This window comes from Ammospiza nelsoni, chromosome 12 (assembly GCF_027579445.1).
Source record: "Ammospiza nelsoni isolate bAmmNel1 chromosome 12, bAmmNel1.pri, whole genome shotgun sequence".
In the NCBI taxonomy this organism is placed as follows: Eukaryota; Metazoa; Chordata; class Aves; order Passeriformes; family Passerellidae; genus Ammospiza; species Ammospiza nelsoni.
The window spans coordinates 15328003-15347175 of NC_080644.1; the positions used below are offsets into that span (position 1 = coordinate 15328003).

The 19173-nt window shown below is 40.7% G+C and overlaps 1 protein-coding gene across 1 annotated transcript in view; it reads right to left on the bottom strand.

Moving 5' to 3' along the window:
• RALGAPB (Ral GTPase activating protein non-catalytic subunit beta) overlaps positions 1-19173 on the bottom strand; it is a 60883-nt gene that overhangs the window by 16261 nt on the left and 25449 nt on the right. The window contains exons 11-23 of the mRNA XM_059480559.1: positions 18943-19144; positions 17390-17557; positions 16514-16628; positions 16132-16279; positions 13548-13612; positions 13253-13385; positions 11161-11294; positions 9106-9288; positions 6942-7093; positions 5094-5281; positions 2874-2980; positions 1127-1279; positions 314-523 (exon numbers count right to left, since the gene is read on the bottom strand). Coding sequence (XP_059336542.1) covers positions 314-523; positions 1127-1279; positions 2874-2980; positions 5094-5281; positions 6942-7093; positions 9106-9288; positions 11161-11294; positions 13253-13385; positions 13548-13612; positions 16132-16279; positions 16514-16628; positions 17390-17557; positions 18943-19144 — 1958 coding nt within the window. The remainder of the gene's footprint in view (positions 1-313; positions 524-1126; positions 1280-2873; positions 2981-5093; positions 5282-6941; positions 7094-9105; positions 9289-11160; positions 11295-13252; positions 13386-13547; positions 13613-16131; positions 16280-16513; positions 16629-17389; positions 17558-18942; positions 19145-19173) is intronic.

Here is a 19173-nt window from a genome sequence, read left to right on the forward strand (position 1 = left end):
AGAGTCTTCAAGGACCATCCCAAAACCTAGCTCAAGTTGTAATAATGATTTTAAGTGTGAACATCTGAGCATGATGGCTTATAACAAAGATACAGACACCTATTCAGAGCATTATCAGCTTGAGGCCCAGCCTTTCACAACCTTGCTCTGAATCCTGGAATACTGGATTCTATCACTTGATTTGATTAGACTGCAGCTGAACAGCAGTTGGAAGTACATAGATCTTCCACTGACAAAACTTATTTCTCCTTTTGTCAAGCCAGACCACATGGGAACTGGAGGAGCTGCACAACACCAAGAGGTATCAGATCACCTTCAATGCCTCTAATGAGAGGAACCCGAAGTGAGAGAGGAACAGACGCGCTGTCTGGAACTCCTGCGCTGGCGGCGGGGGCTTGCACTCCGTGATGGGATCAGGAAAGCTCTTCTTCCGCCACTCCTCTTCACTCCTCTGATCTATGGAAGTCTCAAAGACAATCTGCTGAGCCATGCCATTCCTCAGCTTCTCATGGCGCTCTTCAAGCTGGAAAACATTGCATGAACTGCTGATGTCACCAAAATTACAAATGTCCAATAAGAAAACAATACATCACTTAGGAAAGCTCTACAGCAGCAGTCCACCACCAGAATGGTTACTAAAACACTTTCAAAAAGACCTTGCAACACTGCAAAGTGAGCACCTTAACACCTGTTGGCATAGGAGAGCTCTGTGAATATCCAGTATCAGCTATGGCTTCTCCTAGTCAAGAGGACAGAAACTAAAACAGATCCTGTGAAACTTTAAAATATGAGACATGCACTCTTTTCTTCCCTCAGAAAGGTCTCAAAAAAGACCCTTCCATTTCCCCAGAAGAAGCAACAAATGCAAGTCATTGTTTCCTACAGTACCAGGATATTAGGATCAGTAATAAAACATGTTGAGCAGTGTCTCCCAAATAACACAACCAAAGCACTGGCATCTTCTTGGAGAAGTGCACAGATATAACCAATTTTCAGAGGTTATTATTCCATTAATATGAAATTGGATAAGCCAAAGAGTAAAACTATTTACGCTAAGACGTAAGTGCACAACTCATGAACAGACCAAAACCCCAAGAACAAAATCAAGTCAGAGACAGTTACTTACTTCCTGATTCACAATTTCATGTAAATCTGGAATGCTCAAGTCAGCTTTCACAAATGGAATCTTGTCCACTTCTTCAGGAAAAGGGCGTTGTTTCACACTGTGTTTCAACCCAACATCATTTTTGGGAACTGGTCTAGGTTCTGGTACAAATGTCTGACAAAAAAAGGTTGTTTTTACATTCAAGGTATTGCATCAATAGACAATATCGTAACAGATGAAAAACATTTTCCCTCCCCACCAAAACTACAATAATCTACTAGTGAGCAGCATTATTAAAAAACATTAAATATTTTAAACTAATAGACTTGTATTGAAAATGTGACTGTAAATTTTAAAAAGACAAAAAGACACAACTGTCCATTTTGAAATCTATGAACTCTGCTAAGCATCTAGCCTGTAAACAGTTGCAAATCACCACCCCCCCCCCCAAAAAAAAGTAAGCTTACATAGCAACCTCTTATTTTCAGCCCATTCTAACTGTATTCAGAGAAAGCTGGCCAGTATTTGAGAAGCTCCATTTGAACCCTCCTGACTGTGATGATCACAACAAGCCAAGGCCTCAAAGACAGCAGCAATGCTGTGGGTCAGGAGATGCACTGCCAGAATAGCTAAAGGACTTGTACGATGGATCATGATGCAATTTTGACATTGCTACTACATCATGTTCTATACTGTCACTACGTAATTCCAAACTTCAAGTTACCAAAGAAAGCAACAAATGATCTAGGTGCAGGTTTAGAGGTGCATCAGCTCCAAGCAAGCAAGACCCTTATGGCATCTTCAGTGCTGTTTCCTAAGTTTACGACTGATTACATTTCAAAAGGCCAAAACCATTAACAATTATGTTATAGAATGCCTTCAAGTTGGAAAAGTTCCCTTAAAACTGGTGAGCAGGCCAGCAGTCAGATCATGGCTTGCCCTTTTAGTGAAGCAGGTAGCACACCTGGACTGAGATTATTTAGCCAAGGGTCTCAGCTCCAGAGACAGCAGAACTCCAAACACATCCTGGATGGTCTTTCCAAAGGCTGCTTTGCAGAGACATTCATCTAAATATGAACATGCCAGTTGAGACTGACAAGCTTCATTTCAGCTACATTAGTGCCTTTCTTTTACAGACGGTCATGAGAAGAGTTTAAAGATTTGGAGAAGTTCACAGACAGAAATTCTCATGACAAGAGTACATGCTCCATTAGACAACTGCAGTAAGAAATTTTACTGTAAAATAAGACAGAGGTATCTCTCCTCCACCATTTCACTCCAGAGCTGTTCCAGAGTTCCTCTAGATAATTTTTTTCACAGCAGGTTTACAGCCATGTTCGCAACATCAGGCCTTGTAGCTTGAAGACCTGTTCTCTCTGCAGCACCACATTCTACACCTCCAGACTTCACTCTGTCTGCTGCATGGGCTTTCTTTGTCTGACACCTGAAGACTAGCCCTGCCTACACAGTAAATACACTGTACCTTATCCCATCACTTCAGAAGATGCTTTCAGGCAAAAAAAAAAGAGAACTCTCTCTCCCTTAAGCAAGTCTGCAAGTCGAGAAAGCAACAGCACTTTCACAGTCTGTAGTTAATATTACTCACAAGTGGTAAAGAGTCACCAGAGATGTGGCACATTACCTACAGCTAAAGGCCCCGTGGCTCAGCCTTAATGCATAATCACCAGCTCGGGGGGCTGTCTCACATTAGTGGAATTTCTGTTGAACACCTCTAATTAAAGATTTCTTTATGGGCTTTGATAGAGACCTTTTGATTTGCTTTAGCTCCTCTTGGTAAAAGACAGAGTTGCTGGGCCCATGCAAATCTTCCAGATGTCCCACGGATCAACACCGTGACAGAGGGGAAAGAGTCATCTGCAAAGCACATGGGTAAAGAGAATAAGACATCATCATATACTGCAAACAGTTCACTGTGTAATCATTGAAGAAGAAGAAAATGCAGGCATGACAGTAGAGGTTTTTCTTTCATAGTTAACTCCTCCCTGACCCTGAAGAAAACTCCTGATGAAAATCAGGCAAATCTCTCTGCAGAAGCTAGTGCTAGTCTATGTCAGTTCAATACTTGCCAGCTCAGTTTCATCATTAAAAGCAACTTTCGTCTAAATTCATGCAGATCACAATTTCTCCAAATACCTCCAAAGAAATCAAAGAAGACACTGCCTGTTTAGGTGAGACAATGATCATATGGAGATACCATTTACATCATGCTTTCATGACCTTCTGCAAAAGTTCCTCACAAATAGCAGCAGTAAGGACAGTGGAAGGACAAAAGATAATGGCAAACAAAGACTCGGAAGATTCTGACTCCACATCACTGAGAATTTTTCCCCACAAGGAACACGGACACAGAGAAGTTGTCCTCTCAGGTTTGCAAGACCCACTTGGGCAACACCAGGTTGTGTTGTCCTGGTCCAAATCCAGTCCTGGCCTTGTCTACAGCAGAAGGTCAGACTACAGAGTCCTGAGTTGCCTTTCTACTGGCACAATGCTGGTTTTAACATTGCAGGAATTTCAGACTTCCTTCAAGATTTAAAAGTCTACCAATATTAGTCACCTTGGATGAGATCATCATACTTCATCATAAGCTTTCCTTCTTGAAGGTATTTGCATTGATCTTTTGTGCACCTAAACCGCACACTGGCACTATCAGGTAATTAGCAGAATTCTATTCCTTCCCCAGTATTCCCTGGGAAGCTCAGGGTGCAGCACAGCCTATGCACACCCTGTACATAAGCACACAAACACAGAGAGAACCCAAACCAGCTCCTCAGTCACTCACTTCTGTGATCTGCCTCAGAACTGGCCTGACGTACTTGTGCATTATTGCAATTCATCTTGTAATTCAAAGGGGATTTGTGAGCAAGTTATACACAGCAAGAAAAGATAATCTAACTTTTGATTCCAACAGCTTTGCAGGATTCCACAGTAACACATTTAGCAAAGGCAGCATGAGGATGAGAATTGCTTAGCAAGCTCTAATCCACTCCAGTCAGAAACACATTTGCTCCAGCACAGACTGGGGGTGGACATGTGGCAATGGTTCCCAACACTGCCACATGTCCACAACTCAACTTCTGGACAACAACTCAACTTCTCAGCACTAGTTCATGCAGTTCTGTGCAATATCTGCTTTCAAGATTAGTTTTTAGGCTCCATCCTATCTACAGATGAGGAAAATGTATTGGGGACAGTACATCAGCTCTAACATAAGTCTTTAACTGAGGTAACATGTTAAAGAATTTTCATCTGTTCTATTAGGCAACACCATGACACGTGAAGACTTGTGGGGGATCAGTTATTCTGTTCAAAGCATCATTTAATACCACATTTTTGTAATAGAAGTTGTTGATGGTCAAAGTCTATGAGGCTGAAATGAGTTAGGCTCAGCTGTGAAAAGCAACACCCTGTGACAAATCTCCTTTACAAGAGGTGTCATTGACAGAACAGGATCAGACACAGGAAAGTTTTAACAACTCCAGAGCAACTAAAAGCACCTCTGCTAGACGCATCCACAGAAATATGCAGTAATAGAAGGTCTAAAGCAAGCAGCAAGGAGACATGGTGCAAGCATAAAGGAGACATACTAACCATATGTTAAGCACTTTTCTCTATCAAGTTTCCTATACTCCTTAGATTTTTATTCTTGTACGAACAAGGATGTTTCAAAGCATAATGCTATTACTTCACCCATTATTTCAATGGCAGTCAGCAGCAAGTATGTGATCTAACTGGTTGAAAGACTTGGAGAGCTGCATAAACAATTTGGGTAGGTCTGTGCACATTTCATTATCACTGGCAATAAAGTTATTCCCAGCACTTCATCCCAGAGCAACACTCTGCTCTGTGTGCCCACTCACAGACAGGAAAGCCCCTGAAATGTGAGAGACACGCTTGAAGTACCTTGTTTTCCAGCTCTGTACAGAAAGTTTTAGCCAGAGAGAGAAGGAAATGGGAAATCTGAACTTACTCTGTTCATTCCCTAGAGGCTGCTCCAACATGGCCAGGATGACACTGTTGTCCAAAACAAAGTAACGGAAGCTGTGCTTGTTTATGGTAGGGAGACAGGAATATTTAATTAACGTGGTTTCATTCACTAAGCTGCAAGGAGAAGCAGGACCACTGGGAGAAGGAAATGCTCCAAGTAACTGCATAATGCTGCAAGTGAGAAAAAAGTTGAGAGTTATGTTAGATTAAGTGAACTGTTCCACCCAAACACAAACTTTCACTCAGATTCTTCATCTGTATCTTGACCTAGCAGTTACATTATCAGGGCACATTTGCCCTCACCTATCAGGTTGTTGTAAGATAACCAGCACCTTCAGAAAAACATGCATGAAAACCTACAAAGAAGGGTACTCTGCCTACAGAATGAGCTTCTTTATAACGTGGGTTATAAAGCTATTAAGACATTCTTTAAAGCATGAAAACCTTCCTTAGCTTTATGTACCCTTCCATAGCTTTATGTTCATATTTAAAACATTATTTCTCCAACCGTACATACTTTAGCCCTTTCATATCAACAAGTAGGACAGACATTGCAGTGCACTAGTTAAAATTGCCTTTGCTTTCTTCAAGTCCAGATTACAGTACTTTAAAACCCTTTAAGGGGTTGACACCCTAAAAGGTCCAGGATCACACAAGCACAACTATCACAGATTGTAATCCTCCCTGGAAGAAAGCCTCCAGGTGGGGTCCAACAGTGCCCACCTCCTTGGAGCCACAGCCTTAGGAGGCCCCTAGAAGCATCGTTTTAAATAATTTGAAGTTGTACAGGGTCTCACTAACACTATTAGAAATTGAAAATTTCTATGGCAGGAACCAGTAATGAGAGTTGTCCAGTGTCGGACTGAAGTTCACACCATCGAGGTGAGGACTTTACCACCCTTAACACCAACACCCAGAGCAAAAGTAAGTCTATTGATTGCCCTCCCCACACACTTTTCCAATGTATTGTGAAAACAGTTTCATCTCTCTATATAAAAATAAGTTTCAGGCAACAGTATGGATTTGTCCACAAATTCCAATGAGTAGTTACTTTTTCTTGGAAATTACACAGTTGTTTTTACTAACAGTAATGTTTATAACAGTTGGATTCTAAAGCAGAGCAAAAAAGAAACCAGCTATTGCTTTTGCAAAGCATATTTATCCTCCCCATCCTCAATCTGTCCTGTCTGCCACTGTGCTGTTCAGCTCATAACACAGTGCTTTCCAACTTCCCTGGAGCAAATCCCAATTTTCCTCTCTGTGTTTCCCTTCTCCAACCCACACATTATCTGTTACTGCATTTCCAGCAGAACCTCTCAAATTTCTTAATCAAGCCCAACGCTGTGGGCAAGAAGCCATCCGATCCTGCTCCAGCATACGTGTGCTGCATGTGCCATTCCCTGCTGTCACAGTGTCTACCAGTTTCCTCACCAGAGGGGGGACAGCATATGCTGTCAGGCTGAGAAGAGGAAATGGGAAGACAGGATCACTGGGGTAAGTGAAAGAGCGAAGGAATTGCTGTCTGCAGAGAGGCCTGGCCAGGAACAGAACACCAGGCTGGAGGAGGGTCTGGGTTTTGCTGTACAAGGAAGAGAAAAGGCAGGAGGGGAAAACAGTGATCAGAGGGATCTGTTTTCTGTAAACACCTGTAAAGGGAGGGGAAGAGACCTAAGGCAGAGCACAGCCCTGCCCAAAGGGCAAAGATAGGGAACTTCTGCCTAATTTCTTAAACACTTTTGTTACATCAGGGACCACCAGCTGCAAACTCCCTGTTAAACACTCTCAGACAAGGTAATACTGAACATTAAAGGTGCTCTGACAAATTACATACCATGTCAATGTAGCTTCAGCAGCATCCTTCACTCGCATGGATGCAGGGTTTGGCTCCTTATCTCCTTTGTACTTGACCTCCTGCTCACTGTTTTTGGATTTACTTCCTGAAATGCCCAGCTCCACAATCTCCAGTACCTCTTTTAAACAATCCTAAAACACAAGAACCACATTGAAGCAGAAGCACTTGTATGAATATATCCAAAACCTCAGGGAAACAGTGATATATCATTAAGTAAAAAAACCACTGCTTGTAATATGAGTTCTTTATTTAAAGGCAGAGGATTACTCCTACACTGTTAAAATATGATCACGTTTGCTATAGAACTGGTATTTTTTCTGTTTATAGATGTGTACTTATATTATCTATTTATATTCTAATGGTAAAAAGTTCTCTGAATGGATAAATACACACAATGTATTTCATTGCACGAGGACTATTATGAATGCAACAGAAAAATGAAAACACACTTTAAGAGATAATACATGTATTTCTAGGACACTCTGCAGAAGTTTTAAGTACTAAGCACATTAGGAATGAACTCATCTGGAAAGCTGCAAGAAATCCTTTTCCAAATTTTTCAATTGCCAACATCATTAGTAAAAATACATTCGTATTTCATTAGTAAAATACATCATGGTATCTAATTCACCAAGAGAAAAATAAGAACATTCTAAAAGCTTCAACAAATCTATTACAGGAGAAGCCAGCACTCAGTAGACCTACAGATATGACACACCAGTGCTGTGCAGAACAAAATCACCCGCTGAAAATATTCAGATTGCTACAACAAAGGTTTGGATATCATGGCTTGAGCTACAGAATAATAAATAAGTGATTAAAACTGAACACAATTGGTCAGATTGTACCACCAGAAACCAGACAGGTTTCTGTGTCTTGGGCTTTGTCCTTCCTTATATTCATTGTTGATACAGAATAAAAGGTGAAGAGAAAAATCAAAGTTCTCTAACACAGTAAAATTAACCAGCATTGAGCTGAAAAGACTGGCCACAAAGAATTGCAGCAGGAGTTTACAGACTAGCAATATAGCATGTGAAATTTAAAGCAACTGTCAGAGCAGGCACCTGGGAAGCTGCATTTTTAATACTTGCAAATGTAGGGAAAGGCTCTCACCTGACTGACTATCATGACTCAGGAATGAGCTACTCAGTGTCCAGTACATAATGCACACAGTATGTAACCCTATCTCCTTATAGTGGTAATTGAAATAAAAAGACCATAATGAAATGGAATAAAGCATAATGCAACTGACTAAACACAACCTATGCCACATCCAGGGAACCTATCCTATCACAGTCACCTACTGCCATGCTAGTACTCCAAAACACGTGCAGCAAGCATCTTTAAATGAAGTTCTGCTTGTGGGTTTTCAATCTTCTTTTTTTAAAATATATACATTTTTATATGTTACAGAATAAACAAAATATATAGATATGTAATGCTCTATCTAAAAAGATAATAAAATATTACATAATACATATATACCTACTATCCATAAAAACACAGAAAGACCACTAAGTTGGCTCTGAAAGAGACTAACAATGAAAATGTGCATTCAATTTTTTTCATTTTTTATTAAACAGCAGGGCAGAAGGCAATTGAAAACATGTCTCTCATTTCCTGCTCTTCTCAAGCTTCCCAAGTAAATTCCACCTTATATTGAGATATGCTTTGCTCAGTTTCCAGAAAATTGGTGAAACAAGCTCTGATTATCAAAATATTAGCATCAAAGGAATTCCATTAAGCCTAGGGGATGCTTTAGTCAGCTAAGAGCTGAGAAATGAGGAGAGTCATGGCTACCTGCAGCAGGTAGCTATGGAATACCCCATTCATTTCTATATTTCTCTTTGGTTTTCTCCAGGTTTCTTTTCTTCTCTCTTTTTCCAGTTTCACAAAGCAAGAAGAAAGACTGAGACATTCCTATAACTATAAAGGTAATTTTAAAGCCAAAAACTGCATCAGCAAATAAAGATCAGGAATTAAAGTTCAGAAGTATTTTGCACAGAAACTATTTTTGAAACTCTCTTAAGAAAGCTAAGAAAGCTAAGCAAAGCATACTGTTTTAAAGTATTGAGAACAGACAGGTTGGGCACAAAAGGCATTTCAGATGCAGCACTCCAAATCTGTCCCTGGGAGCTCTGACCTTCTCATCCAGCATGTCGGGGTGCTCGGTGAGCCAGACGCAGAGGCACTGGAAAGCCGCCACGATCATGGAGTGCAGGTCGCGCGAGTGCAGTGGGGCCGGGCGGCTGCACTGGTACACGATGTAGCTGCACACGGAGCTGATGGCGCGCTTGCGGTCCGCGGGATCCACCGCCACCTTCACCTGCGGCGGCAAGGACAGCAGCGTGAGAGCTCCTCCGCAAACGTCTCAGAGACAAAAACGGCTCTTGAAAACATTCCTAAATGCACTTTCAAGAAATAGCAATAAACTGAGCTCTTTTTGATTACAGCTTAAAACTGCAGGTAAAATTATTTAACAGTGATGGATATGGAAATTAAAAGTAAGGAAATGCTGCACTGAGGTGTGACCACATTGCATAGCTTGGTTTCAAAGAGCAGGAGTGGTACCTGCTCTTGGCTTGGTAAGAAACCAAATGTGCGCTGAATTTGCTTGGTAAGAAACCAAATGTGCGCTGAATTTGCAGTATTGAAATTTTTTCCCTACAAATGCCTCTTCTTCAGCTCTAGCAACCCATTCTGTATCTCCAAGGACCCACTCACTGCTAACTCTCCCTTCCACAGGGCTTCATTCTGCTCAAGTAACTTTCCCCTAGATATATTCCCAGGACAATAACTTTCACCATTGGTAAAAGGAACAAAAAAGCCATCCCTGGACAAGCAGACTAATAAAAACCCCATAACCTCTTCCCCAAAACTCACTGCAAACACCTCTCTCTGCTTCTTTCCCAGCTCAGGGCTGCAGAGAGCAAGGCTCCAGATGAGAAGGTCAGGAAACAGCACAATGAGCCATGAGGACATGAACTGTAAGGCTAAAGAACTTTCTCTCTTATTCATGGCTTATGACTCAGCACAGGAACAGATGGATTTTTCTACCCTGTAGCATCTGACCATGTTTATCCAAGCACAAAGGTGGATGGACTTGCTAGTGCCAGCACTGAAGCCTGGCAGCTGTATACCGCAAATGGGAGTGACAATTCAGTGCCCCAGGATTTAGCTAGGACATCCTTCAGAAGCTCATGATCTAGAGCAGAGTCCCCTCGAGGTAAGCTTATGAAAGGCAGGTTTGTGAACCAACACACCTGCAGGAAACATTTTGATTTTTGACTTTTCTAAGTCCCACTAATAGCTGCTGAACAGACACAAGACAGGGGAACAGCCCCTACCTGAGAAAGGCTTTGGGACCTGTCACCTCCAGAGACACATGCAGAACAAGTCCCCACAGTAGTTCAGTAGGAGGAAGTGATCTATTTTTTCCCACTTTGTTGTAAAGGGGAAATGTATTCCAGGGCAAGAATGACTTCAGTTGCATGAGAATTATACATTGACTACAGTATTTAACATTAACCTGGGAATACATTTGAAAAGATAATATATTTCCACATTCCCATAATCCTGGAAGAAAAAGAACAAACCAAGAAGACCCTGGCTTAACCACACAAGCTGCAGAAAGCCCTGATTCTGTATGGTCCTCTGTAAGATCCAATAACACACATTAATTCATTTCAGAACACCTTCAAGTACATTGTTCAGCTCACGCTACTGCAGTTTGAATAAACACCCAGTCCAATATGGCTCAGTGCTGAATTAATACTCTAAAAACTGCCTGAGACACACATTAAAAGAGATCTGTTGACTTCCTGAGGGACTATGACAGGAAATGCTGAATTGTCACACCAGGTTATAATGGCTGCTCTAAGTACACCTCCTATTAGCAATACACTACATTTTATCCAGCTCTAAAAACTATTTCCAAGATGAGAGGGAAGAGGAAAAATGGTGCAACAGAAGTTTCAGCTAAAAAGCATTCCCACACCACGTCCTGTAAACACAGTGTGTTTACACTGGGAGAAAATTACTTGCAATAGCAGTACTGTTTCCTTTTAATTTCCAAACAGAAGAGTTGCCAACAAACTCAGCCACAGAATCTGTTTTGTGCCATAACTTTCACCCAAGGCAGCAGGACCACAACCACCCTGTGAGAAGGGGCCAGAGCACACCCAGCTGCATGTCTCACCTTTGCCAGTCCAGAGAGCAGCTCCAGGGCAGCCAGGGAGATACTCATGTCCTGCCTCCACTGGGAGTTGAGCCTTTGGGTTACCAGGTGAATGCTGCGGATCAGCAATCCAGCAGCTGTATCTGTATGAAGAGCTAGGATATAACCCCAAAACCACACACCACAGGGAGGGAAAATAACTAAGCATTAGTGACAAAAAGCAAAGCACAGGCACAAGGCAAAGCAGACACAATACAGACATAAAATAAACCCTAACCATCTTGAAACTGGTTGATGCGTTTTGCACAGCCTAACTCGCTCACATATTCTCCAGGCATTATACAAACCCATTCGGACCAGCTAGCTAAATTTAATTTTTTAAAAGACATTTTGAATAATCCCAGAGCTCTGCTGCATTTCAGCAGCAGAACAGCCAGCTTCAGGTTTTGCTATTGTATTTAAATTGTCTGTCATGTTATGTCTTTTAGTCTCTGGAAAATACATGCTTTGGTAATGTATATTAAGCATTAGAAGTTGTACTGAGGAAGTAAGGAGAACATGTCATTTCAGATATCTGTGTCAGAAGTTAACCATTCTATCCACACCTAATGTTTAGCAAAAGCTGCACTAGTTCAATAGACACAGATAATGAAAGAATTAGTGCTAGAGAAACAATTCTTTTTAACCTTCTGTTTTCTTGAACCTTTAACTGAAAATTTATCAGTTAAAGTATCAGTTGCTCTCACTTCAAAACTATGAAACATAAATACTATCCGTATTTGTTAAAACTGAAGTATGCAAATTAATGTCAGAAATAAAAAAATGGTCAATGACTAGTTATAAAGAGACATGAGAACTATGACAGATAAGGCATATGCTTCCCAAAATTTAAATTACCTTATTTAACACTCCAGAACTATGTCCAGTGTCATACCAGGAGCAGATTCAAGAGTTTGCTATGGCTAAACAGTAACAACAGACCACCATGTTTTCAGTTTTCTCTTGTTTGGAGCATCTAGTGGAAACACTAATTCTTTTCATAAGCCCATTACAACCTTACCTTCTGGGCACAGGAAATTTTAAAAATCCAATAAAATGAAAACACTACAAAAATATATTTCAAGTTATGTCATGGTATGAAGACTGCAATTCAAATATTTAGAAGATTTTTTAAATCTTACAAATGGGTATTTTTACAAGCACTCATCAATGAAAACCCACATAAATTAAACATACAATTCAAATGGTGTGCAGAAAACTAGCACTTTGATAACTTCAAACAAGCAAATCCTTGGGAAAAGGGAAAGCACCAACATGTTTATATGAATCCCCAGAATATACTGAAGCCTTTCCTGATAATCTCCCTCCTCTTGCTATTTACAGAACTAGATAAAAAAACCACCAAACATTTTTGGTTGGTGATGATAGAACTGTCACTCTAGGCTACAATATAATAAAGGTGATTTGTTCTCACATTTAATTGGCCAACATCAGTTAAACTCAAGACCAAAGGAGCAAATGAAATTTCAGGATCTTGACAGTCAGCCAGCTTACCACACACAGATTTATAACATGGATTTTACTACAAAGAGTCAAAAATGGACAGAACAAGACATAGCAAACTAAAGTTAATTACTAAATTCTATTGTTACAGCATATGACATACCACAAGCCTCCTGATTACTTGCTCTGTAAAAGTCAGAGTCCCTGGAATGTTCTTAAAATGTGGTTTAAGAAAAGGTGTTGCAGAGGTCAGGTGAGTATTTGGAATGCTATCAAAACTAATGAAGTGATTAATTTAAACTTGATGTACATATATCTTATTCTTGTTGACAGAAATTAAGTATCCTGAAAACTTCAGTTAAAGTTTGCAAACACCTTTTTCATAAGCTTTTACATTCTGATTTTGAAAATGTTTATAGAGTCCTTCAGTAGGGTTAAAACAACCACTGGAAGGGCACATGTGAATGCAGACTTGCAGCACACAGCTGGGCTATCCCGCTGGCTCCAAACACCTGGGCACATTAATCCTTTAGCCAGACCTGTTACAGAAAAACCCAGAACACACCAAGCTGGTACACCATGCCAGGGTTTCCCAAAGAGCTCTCCTTACCATAATCCCTCAGGAGGGCCTGTGCTGGCCGCTCACTGTCGGGTGTCGTGGGCTCTGTGCTGCCACCGCTTGCAGTGCTAATGCCACTGTTGGTGCGACTGTGGCTTTTGAAGAGGTTGTTTTCACCACCATTCTGCAGAGTGAAAGGCAGTTTAGAGAGATGAGAAAACTTCTTAGTTCCCCATGTTCTCACATGCAAAAGACCAAACCTCAAGATGCTACCCGAGCCCCTTCCAGTAACAAGTGACGAATGCATTCTTTCTGAAGAAGTAACTTCATAAACAAAAATACTCACTGTTTCCATCTGACAGCCAATGGCTTCTAGCAGTGCTGAATCCTGAACAATATTTAACATTGCACCTGCAGAATCAGATAGAAGAAGGTAACTATGGACTACAGAAGAATTCACTACTAAAAGTCACCAAGCAGCACAGAAGGTCTAAAGTAGAGGTTTGCAGTCCTGTCTTCTAAAATCTCTTATTAAAACACAGGACTTGCTTTGAGCTTAGCCATTTGAAGTAGATGAAATTTGAGACAGAGTGTAGTTTCAGCTATGTTAAAAACGCCTTGAACAGAATCTAAAAAAGACTGAGAGGGGATCTCGTCATTACACATCAATATCTCAAGGTGGGTGTCCAGAGGATAGTGCCAAACTCTGTTTAGTGGTACCCAGCAACAGGACAAGGAGTAACGCACAAACTAAAATACAAGAAGTTCTACCTTGACATGAGGAAAATGTTCCATCCATGGAGGGTGGCAAAGCACTGGAAGAGGCTGCCCAGGGAGGTCATGGAGGCTCCCTCTCTGAGGACATTCAAAACCCAGCTGGACAGGTTCTTGTGTCACCAGCTCCTGCTGACTCTGCCTTGGCAGAGAGTTAGACTGAATGATATCCAGAGCTCTCCTCCAGCCCCAACTGTTCTGTGATAGGTCTGTCAAATTCCTCAGTTTGGAAGGATTTTGGCTTCACAGAAGGGCTGGAGTGGTTCCTTGTCTCATATCAGACTGTGCTCATTTAAAAACTCAGGTTACCTGCTTGGAAGCATCACCTCCAGATGATGAGGAAAGCAATAAGGACATGGACCTGAAACTGGCTGACACTGGCCCATTTAGTGGCTTCAGTTTAAATTTTCTGCCTCCTTCCCCTGTCTCATCCATCAATGAACATTTAGGAAAACACAACTTACTCTATGAAGGGAAATGACAGGACAAGGGGGAATGTTTTCACACTGAGAGAGGGCAAGGTGAAGTGGGATGATGGCCAGAAATTCTTTCCTGTGTGGGTGGGGAGGCCCTGACACAGGCTGCCCAGAGAAGCTGTAGCTGCCCCATCCCTGGAATGGTCCAAGGCCAGGCTGGACAGGGCTTGGAGCAACCTGGGCTAGTGGAAGGTATCCCTGCCCAGGGAATGAGGGTGGAATGCATGGTGGAACAACAGGAGCTTTAAGGGTTTTTCCCAACCCAAATCACTCTGTGATTCTATGAAATGCACCACTTGCTGCTAAACATTTATTGGCAGATGGAAACAAACCCTGCTTTTTTTGAGAAGCTGGTGGCACATGTGAGAATTTCTGGCTAAAGTGGAGATTCATTAATCCCCTCCAGCTAAATCCAGCAGGAAATAACTTCACATATGGAAAAAGGAGCTTCAGAGAAGGATTACAGGGCAGGTGAACTGGCAGGGACTAGCATGGGAATAATAATTCCCAGGAGAAAAGCCATTCCAGGTAGAGCAGCTATTCAGCTGGCTGCAGACCAACTCAGTGTGAGGGGCATAGGACTACAGGGGTGGGATTTAACAAAGCATCACCCTGAGGTGTCAGACATAGTACTGGAGGTGGGACAACCTCAGGGGCACCAATGCTCTGAGAGTCTCACTTGGCAACCACAGATATTCTCACCCCTTCACAAGCACTGGGTGCAAATTATTCTTTCAAATCACTCTCCTCTAGTCTTCTGCAAGAAAAGAAACTGCTTGAACTATTGGAAGATAACCTTCCAAAAATCTTTGCAGACTTGGATTTGTTTCCTTTCCTTTAGCTATACATCATTTTCTTGCCCTCCCCTGTTAAGCAGGTAAACTATCTGCCTCCCAGAACAAGGTAGACACTCCTATCACACCACAAGACTGTTGCCTTTTTAAACAGACAAAAGGAAAGTGGTAAGGGCAAGAACACCATCATGTTGAAAAAACTACTTCTAAAAAGAGAAGAATAAGGGAGGACAAGTAAGAATAATAGGCATGTACATTTGTACTTATCTGAAAACATACTTAACTTGACAGATTTGCACTATCCAAGTTTTCATCTTCTGCTTCCTTTCTGAGTATTCAGCATAATGTTAATCCACTCACTACTTTGAAGAGCAGTGTGATAAACTGTGCATAGTGCAGCTCCACACTCTATGCCAAAACTTTTGGATTTTGTCTGAGGATTTACACACCACTAAAAAAATGTCATCTGTATTTTGCCAATTTTGCTGGATGACCAGTCACCAAAATGTCAATATGTTTCTTAGGCTTAACCATGCCAAAACCTAAGGTTTTCTCTGAAATCCATTAATCAGGAATCATTCCTAAAATCACTACATTTTTACCTACTTCCATTTCCAGTTATGGCTGACTTTCTGTGCTAGAATGTGCTTCACTCTTGCTTCTACTTTTCAAGTACTACTCCACATAAAAAGGGAGAGATTAACAAAAATGAGAGGCTTTTTAAGATGTTTTCATAGTATGAGGGAGATTACACATATGACAACCTGCCAGGAATTTAAACCTTCTTCTTGCAAAGCAACACATCACTAATAACCCATATTATCCCAGGACAGATTAAGAAAGACATTTCTATAATACAGTTAATAAATCAAAAAGCTGAAATAACCTAGTATCATTTGAGTGTTGTTGGGATCAGTTTCCGTTTGCAAAGCTCCTATAAGGATATTCACAAGCCTCAGCTTCAAGGACAGGAATGTTACTGGTTTATCATATGCTGAGCTTTCATCATTGCTGAATTTCCCTTCCAGGACAACCTGAAGAAAAAATACATTTATTTCAGTATCAATTAAAGATCATGCCAGCAGGGTTTCAAAAGCCAGTGTTCACAGCACACATTGCTACTGACACACTGTAATATGTCTTACTGTTTCACATTCAGTGGAAGAGTTCCAGTGCTAAAGAAAACACTCAATACAACCCACAACCCATTCAAATCCCACTCCCAGGAAAGAAAAATGGAACACAAAACATAGTGATAAATGTCCTACCTCAGACTTTATTGTTCCAAAATGATGAGGGAGAGGCAACAGAGACAGCAAGATGTTAATAGAAGCTCTTCTTAGCTCTGTGGGGTTTACATAGATTTTAAACTTTGAGAGTTCCCTGCAAATCAAAGCATCAGACAGTTAACCAACTTTTCACAAGAATCTGGAGCCAAATGCAACTAAGTTAATATCAAATATACACCCACCCAATGGTCATAAGTAATTTGCAGTATGCAATGTAGCTGTTTCTTTCTAAGACCTATCCAAAAGAAGCAGCAGCTCAGATTTAAGCCCAGGAGATAAAGAATGCTTTTTGTCTAAATGCCTAACATCAAAATGAAACATGGTACCAAGACATAACACATACATTGAAGAAGACATGCAGAGACTACTATTAAGTGCCTAACTTAGCAAAACATTCAGAAATCTATAAAGCTCCGATAAGAACGTACTCCAACTTCATCAGTATAAATTATCAACTTTTCCATTTAATGATGCATAAGACTATTTACTTATTGAATACACTGCAACAACAGCCATTAATGAATATCTTGTGAAAGTCTACTTTAAAATCAATAGGCTTTCAATATATTTTTGACATATTTCAATATATTTTCCTATTCTTAAAGGCACTGCTTTGCATCAATATGCAGCTAACAACTCATATATTTAATTTAAGAACTGTTATGGCTTTAAAGAAAACTGCATTAAAGAAAACTGAACATTTGAGCTCACACAGTGTTGCTATTATTACCATTGAATACACACACACTGTGGGCCCAACATCGCAGAATTCCTTTGGTGAAATTATGCAGGAATGACAAAAGACAAATACCTCTCAACATCTCTGATAATGTTTATGTGGAAATGGCAATTTACCTGTCAGGTAAAATAGTCTCCAGAGCCGAAATGAAGTAGGGAACCACAACATCAATGCCTTTCAGGTCACAGCAGAACAGAGGAGGGGAGTTTAGAATAACACTGGCAAGAACCGGGTGGCAAATGAAATCTGCTATCTGCAAACCCTGAATTAAAAGCATGTAAAATCTGACAAAGAAAGATAAGATTTAATTATTTGCACATAAAATCATCAGAATCCCACATGATTCTGCAGCCACTATTTGATCTTGTCTATATAAAACAAAGTTTCAAAAACAGAGCTAGGAAACGTTCATATAAATCTTCCCCTATGTTACTTAAGCACAGGCAAGCACACCTGACCAGCTTAATAAACCCTCACAAATGACAGGTATTTCATATGAAAAGCTAGTGCAGCACAGTTTTACTGAAATCTTTGACTTGTTGCAACACCCAGACTGGGAGCTGAGGAAGCACAACCAGCTGGTTACTAAGAGTGGATCACCTGCTCTCCACTACTCCCTTCCCATGTAATGGTGGCAAGATCTTGATTTTAACTCCCCAATATAAGAAAAATACTGTGAAACCTTGGGGGAGGCAGTGGACAGAACAATGGACAGAATGTCAGGACAAGACACACTGATCAGCAATTTGGAAATCAAGACTAATCTTAACCATCATAACCACTTCAAATGAAAAAGCAAGGGCAGAAACCCAGCTACCCAGTTAGCTTCTTTTGCAGGTTCTTGTTAGAGAACATGTATGCCCTCTTAATTGTTTCAAAGGTCTTGCAGACACAGAAGAATCCCACTGACTGGCCAAGAGAAATATGAGCTATCTATACAAAAAATACAACATCAAAGAAAAAATATTGTTCAGTCTTCTGGGAAGTTTTAATGCCATCTGGGACAAATATACTTAAAAAGTTTGAGAGAATCATTATTTAAAACTGATTCTCTGCCTCTAGCATTTGCTATTTTACATAACAAAAAATTGTGAAAAAGGTATACGATGACAGGTGATACTGCTTCATTTTCTCAGAAATAAAACTGAACACAGAGGTAATTCAAACACAACTGTTTCAAATAATGGGATATCACTGCATTTCAATACTCAGAGGGTGAAAAAAAAACAACTACAAAAAACCAAACCCAGCCATGTGGGATGTGGTATTTGAAAACACAAGAACCTTTACAGTCTAATAAAGTGTACAAAGTCTTATGCCTGCACACTTATTTTTTCCATCTGATCAATATTCAGTGACAAACTCAACAAAAATAAAATACAGGAGGCAAGAAAGTGCCAAAGAAAATGTTCCTTCCAGCTTAAAGCACTTTAAGGTACTGTCCTTCAACTGAAACTTGAAGAAAACCCAGTGATAAGCAGCATCATGAAAATGTGAGAAGAAAACAGTGCTGGGCTTAGCCAGGAATCCCACCTCCAGCCCCTGTAAGCCAGCTAGATGTTTTTAGACTGGCAACACAAGATTCAGACAGCAAGTGAATGCTATTCACTGGGAATTAGTCTGCATCATAAAGGTACACCAATAAAGCAACTGGAAGATAGGTTAGTACCGGGATAGGTAAGCTGGTAATATTTCCTCCCCAGTCTTCTTGCTACAAAATATCCTACACAGTGTCCCGCATGCCTCTGCCCTTCCTGCTTCATAGTTGTCTGGGAATTCACTTGCATCAAACATGGGGTTGGAAGCCATAGTGTCAGTGGACATTTGGGATCCTTTCCGGCGGAACTCCACACTAGCCTGCGTTGCTATAGCTGGGAAGAGAAAAAACAGCATTTCACTG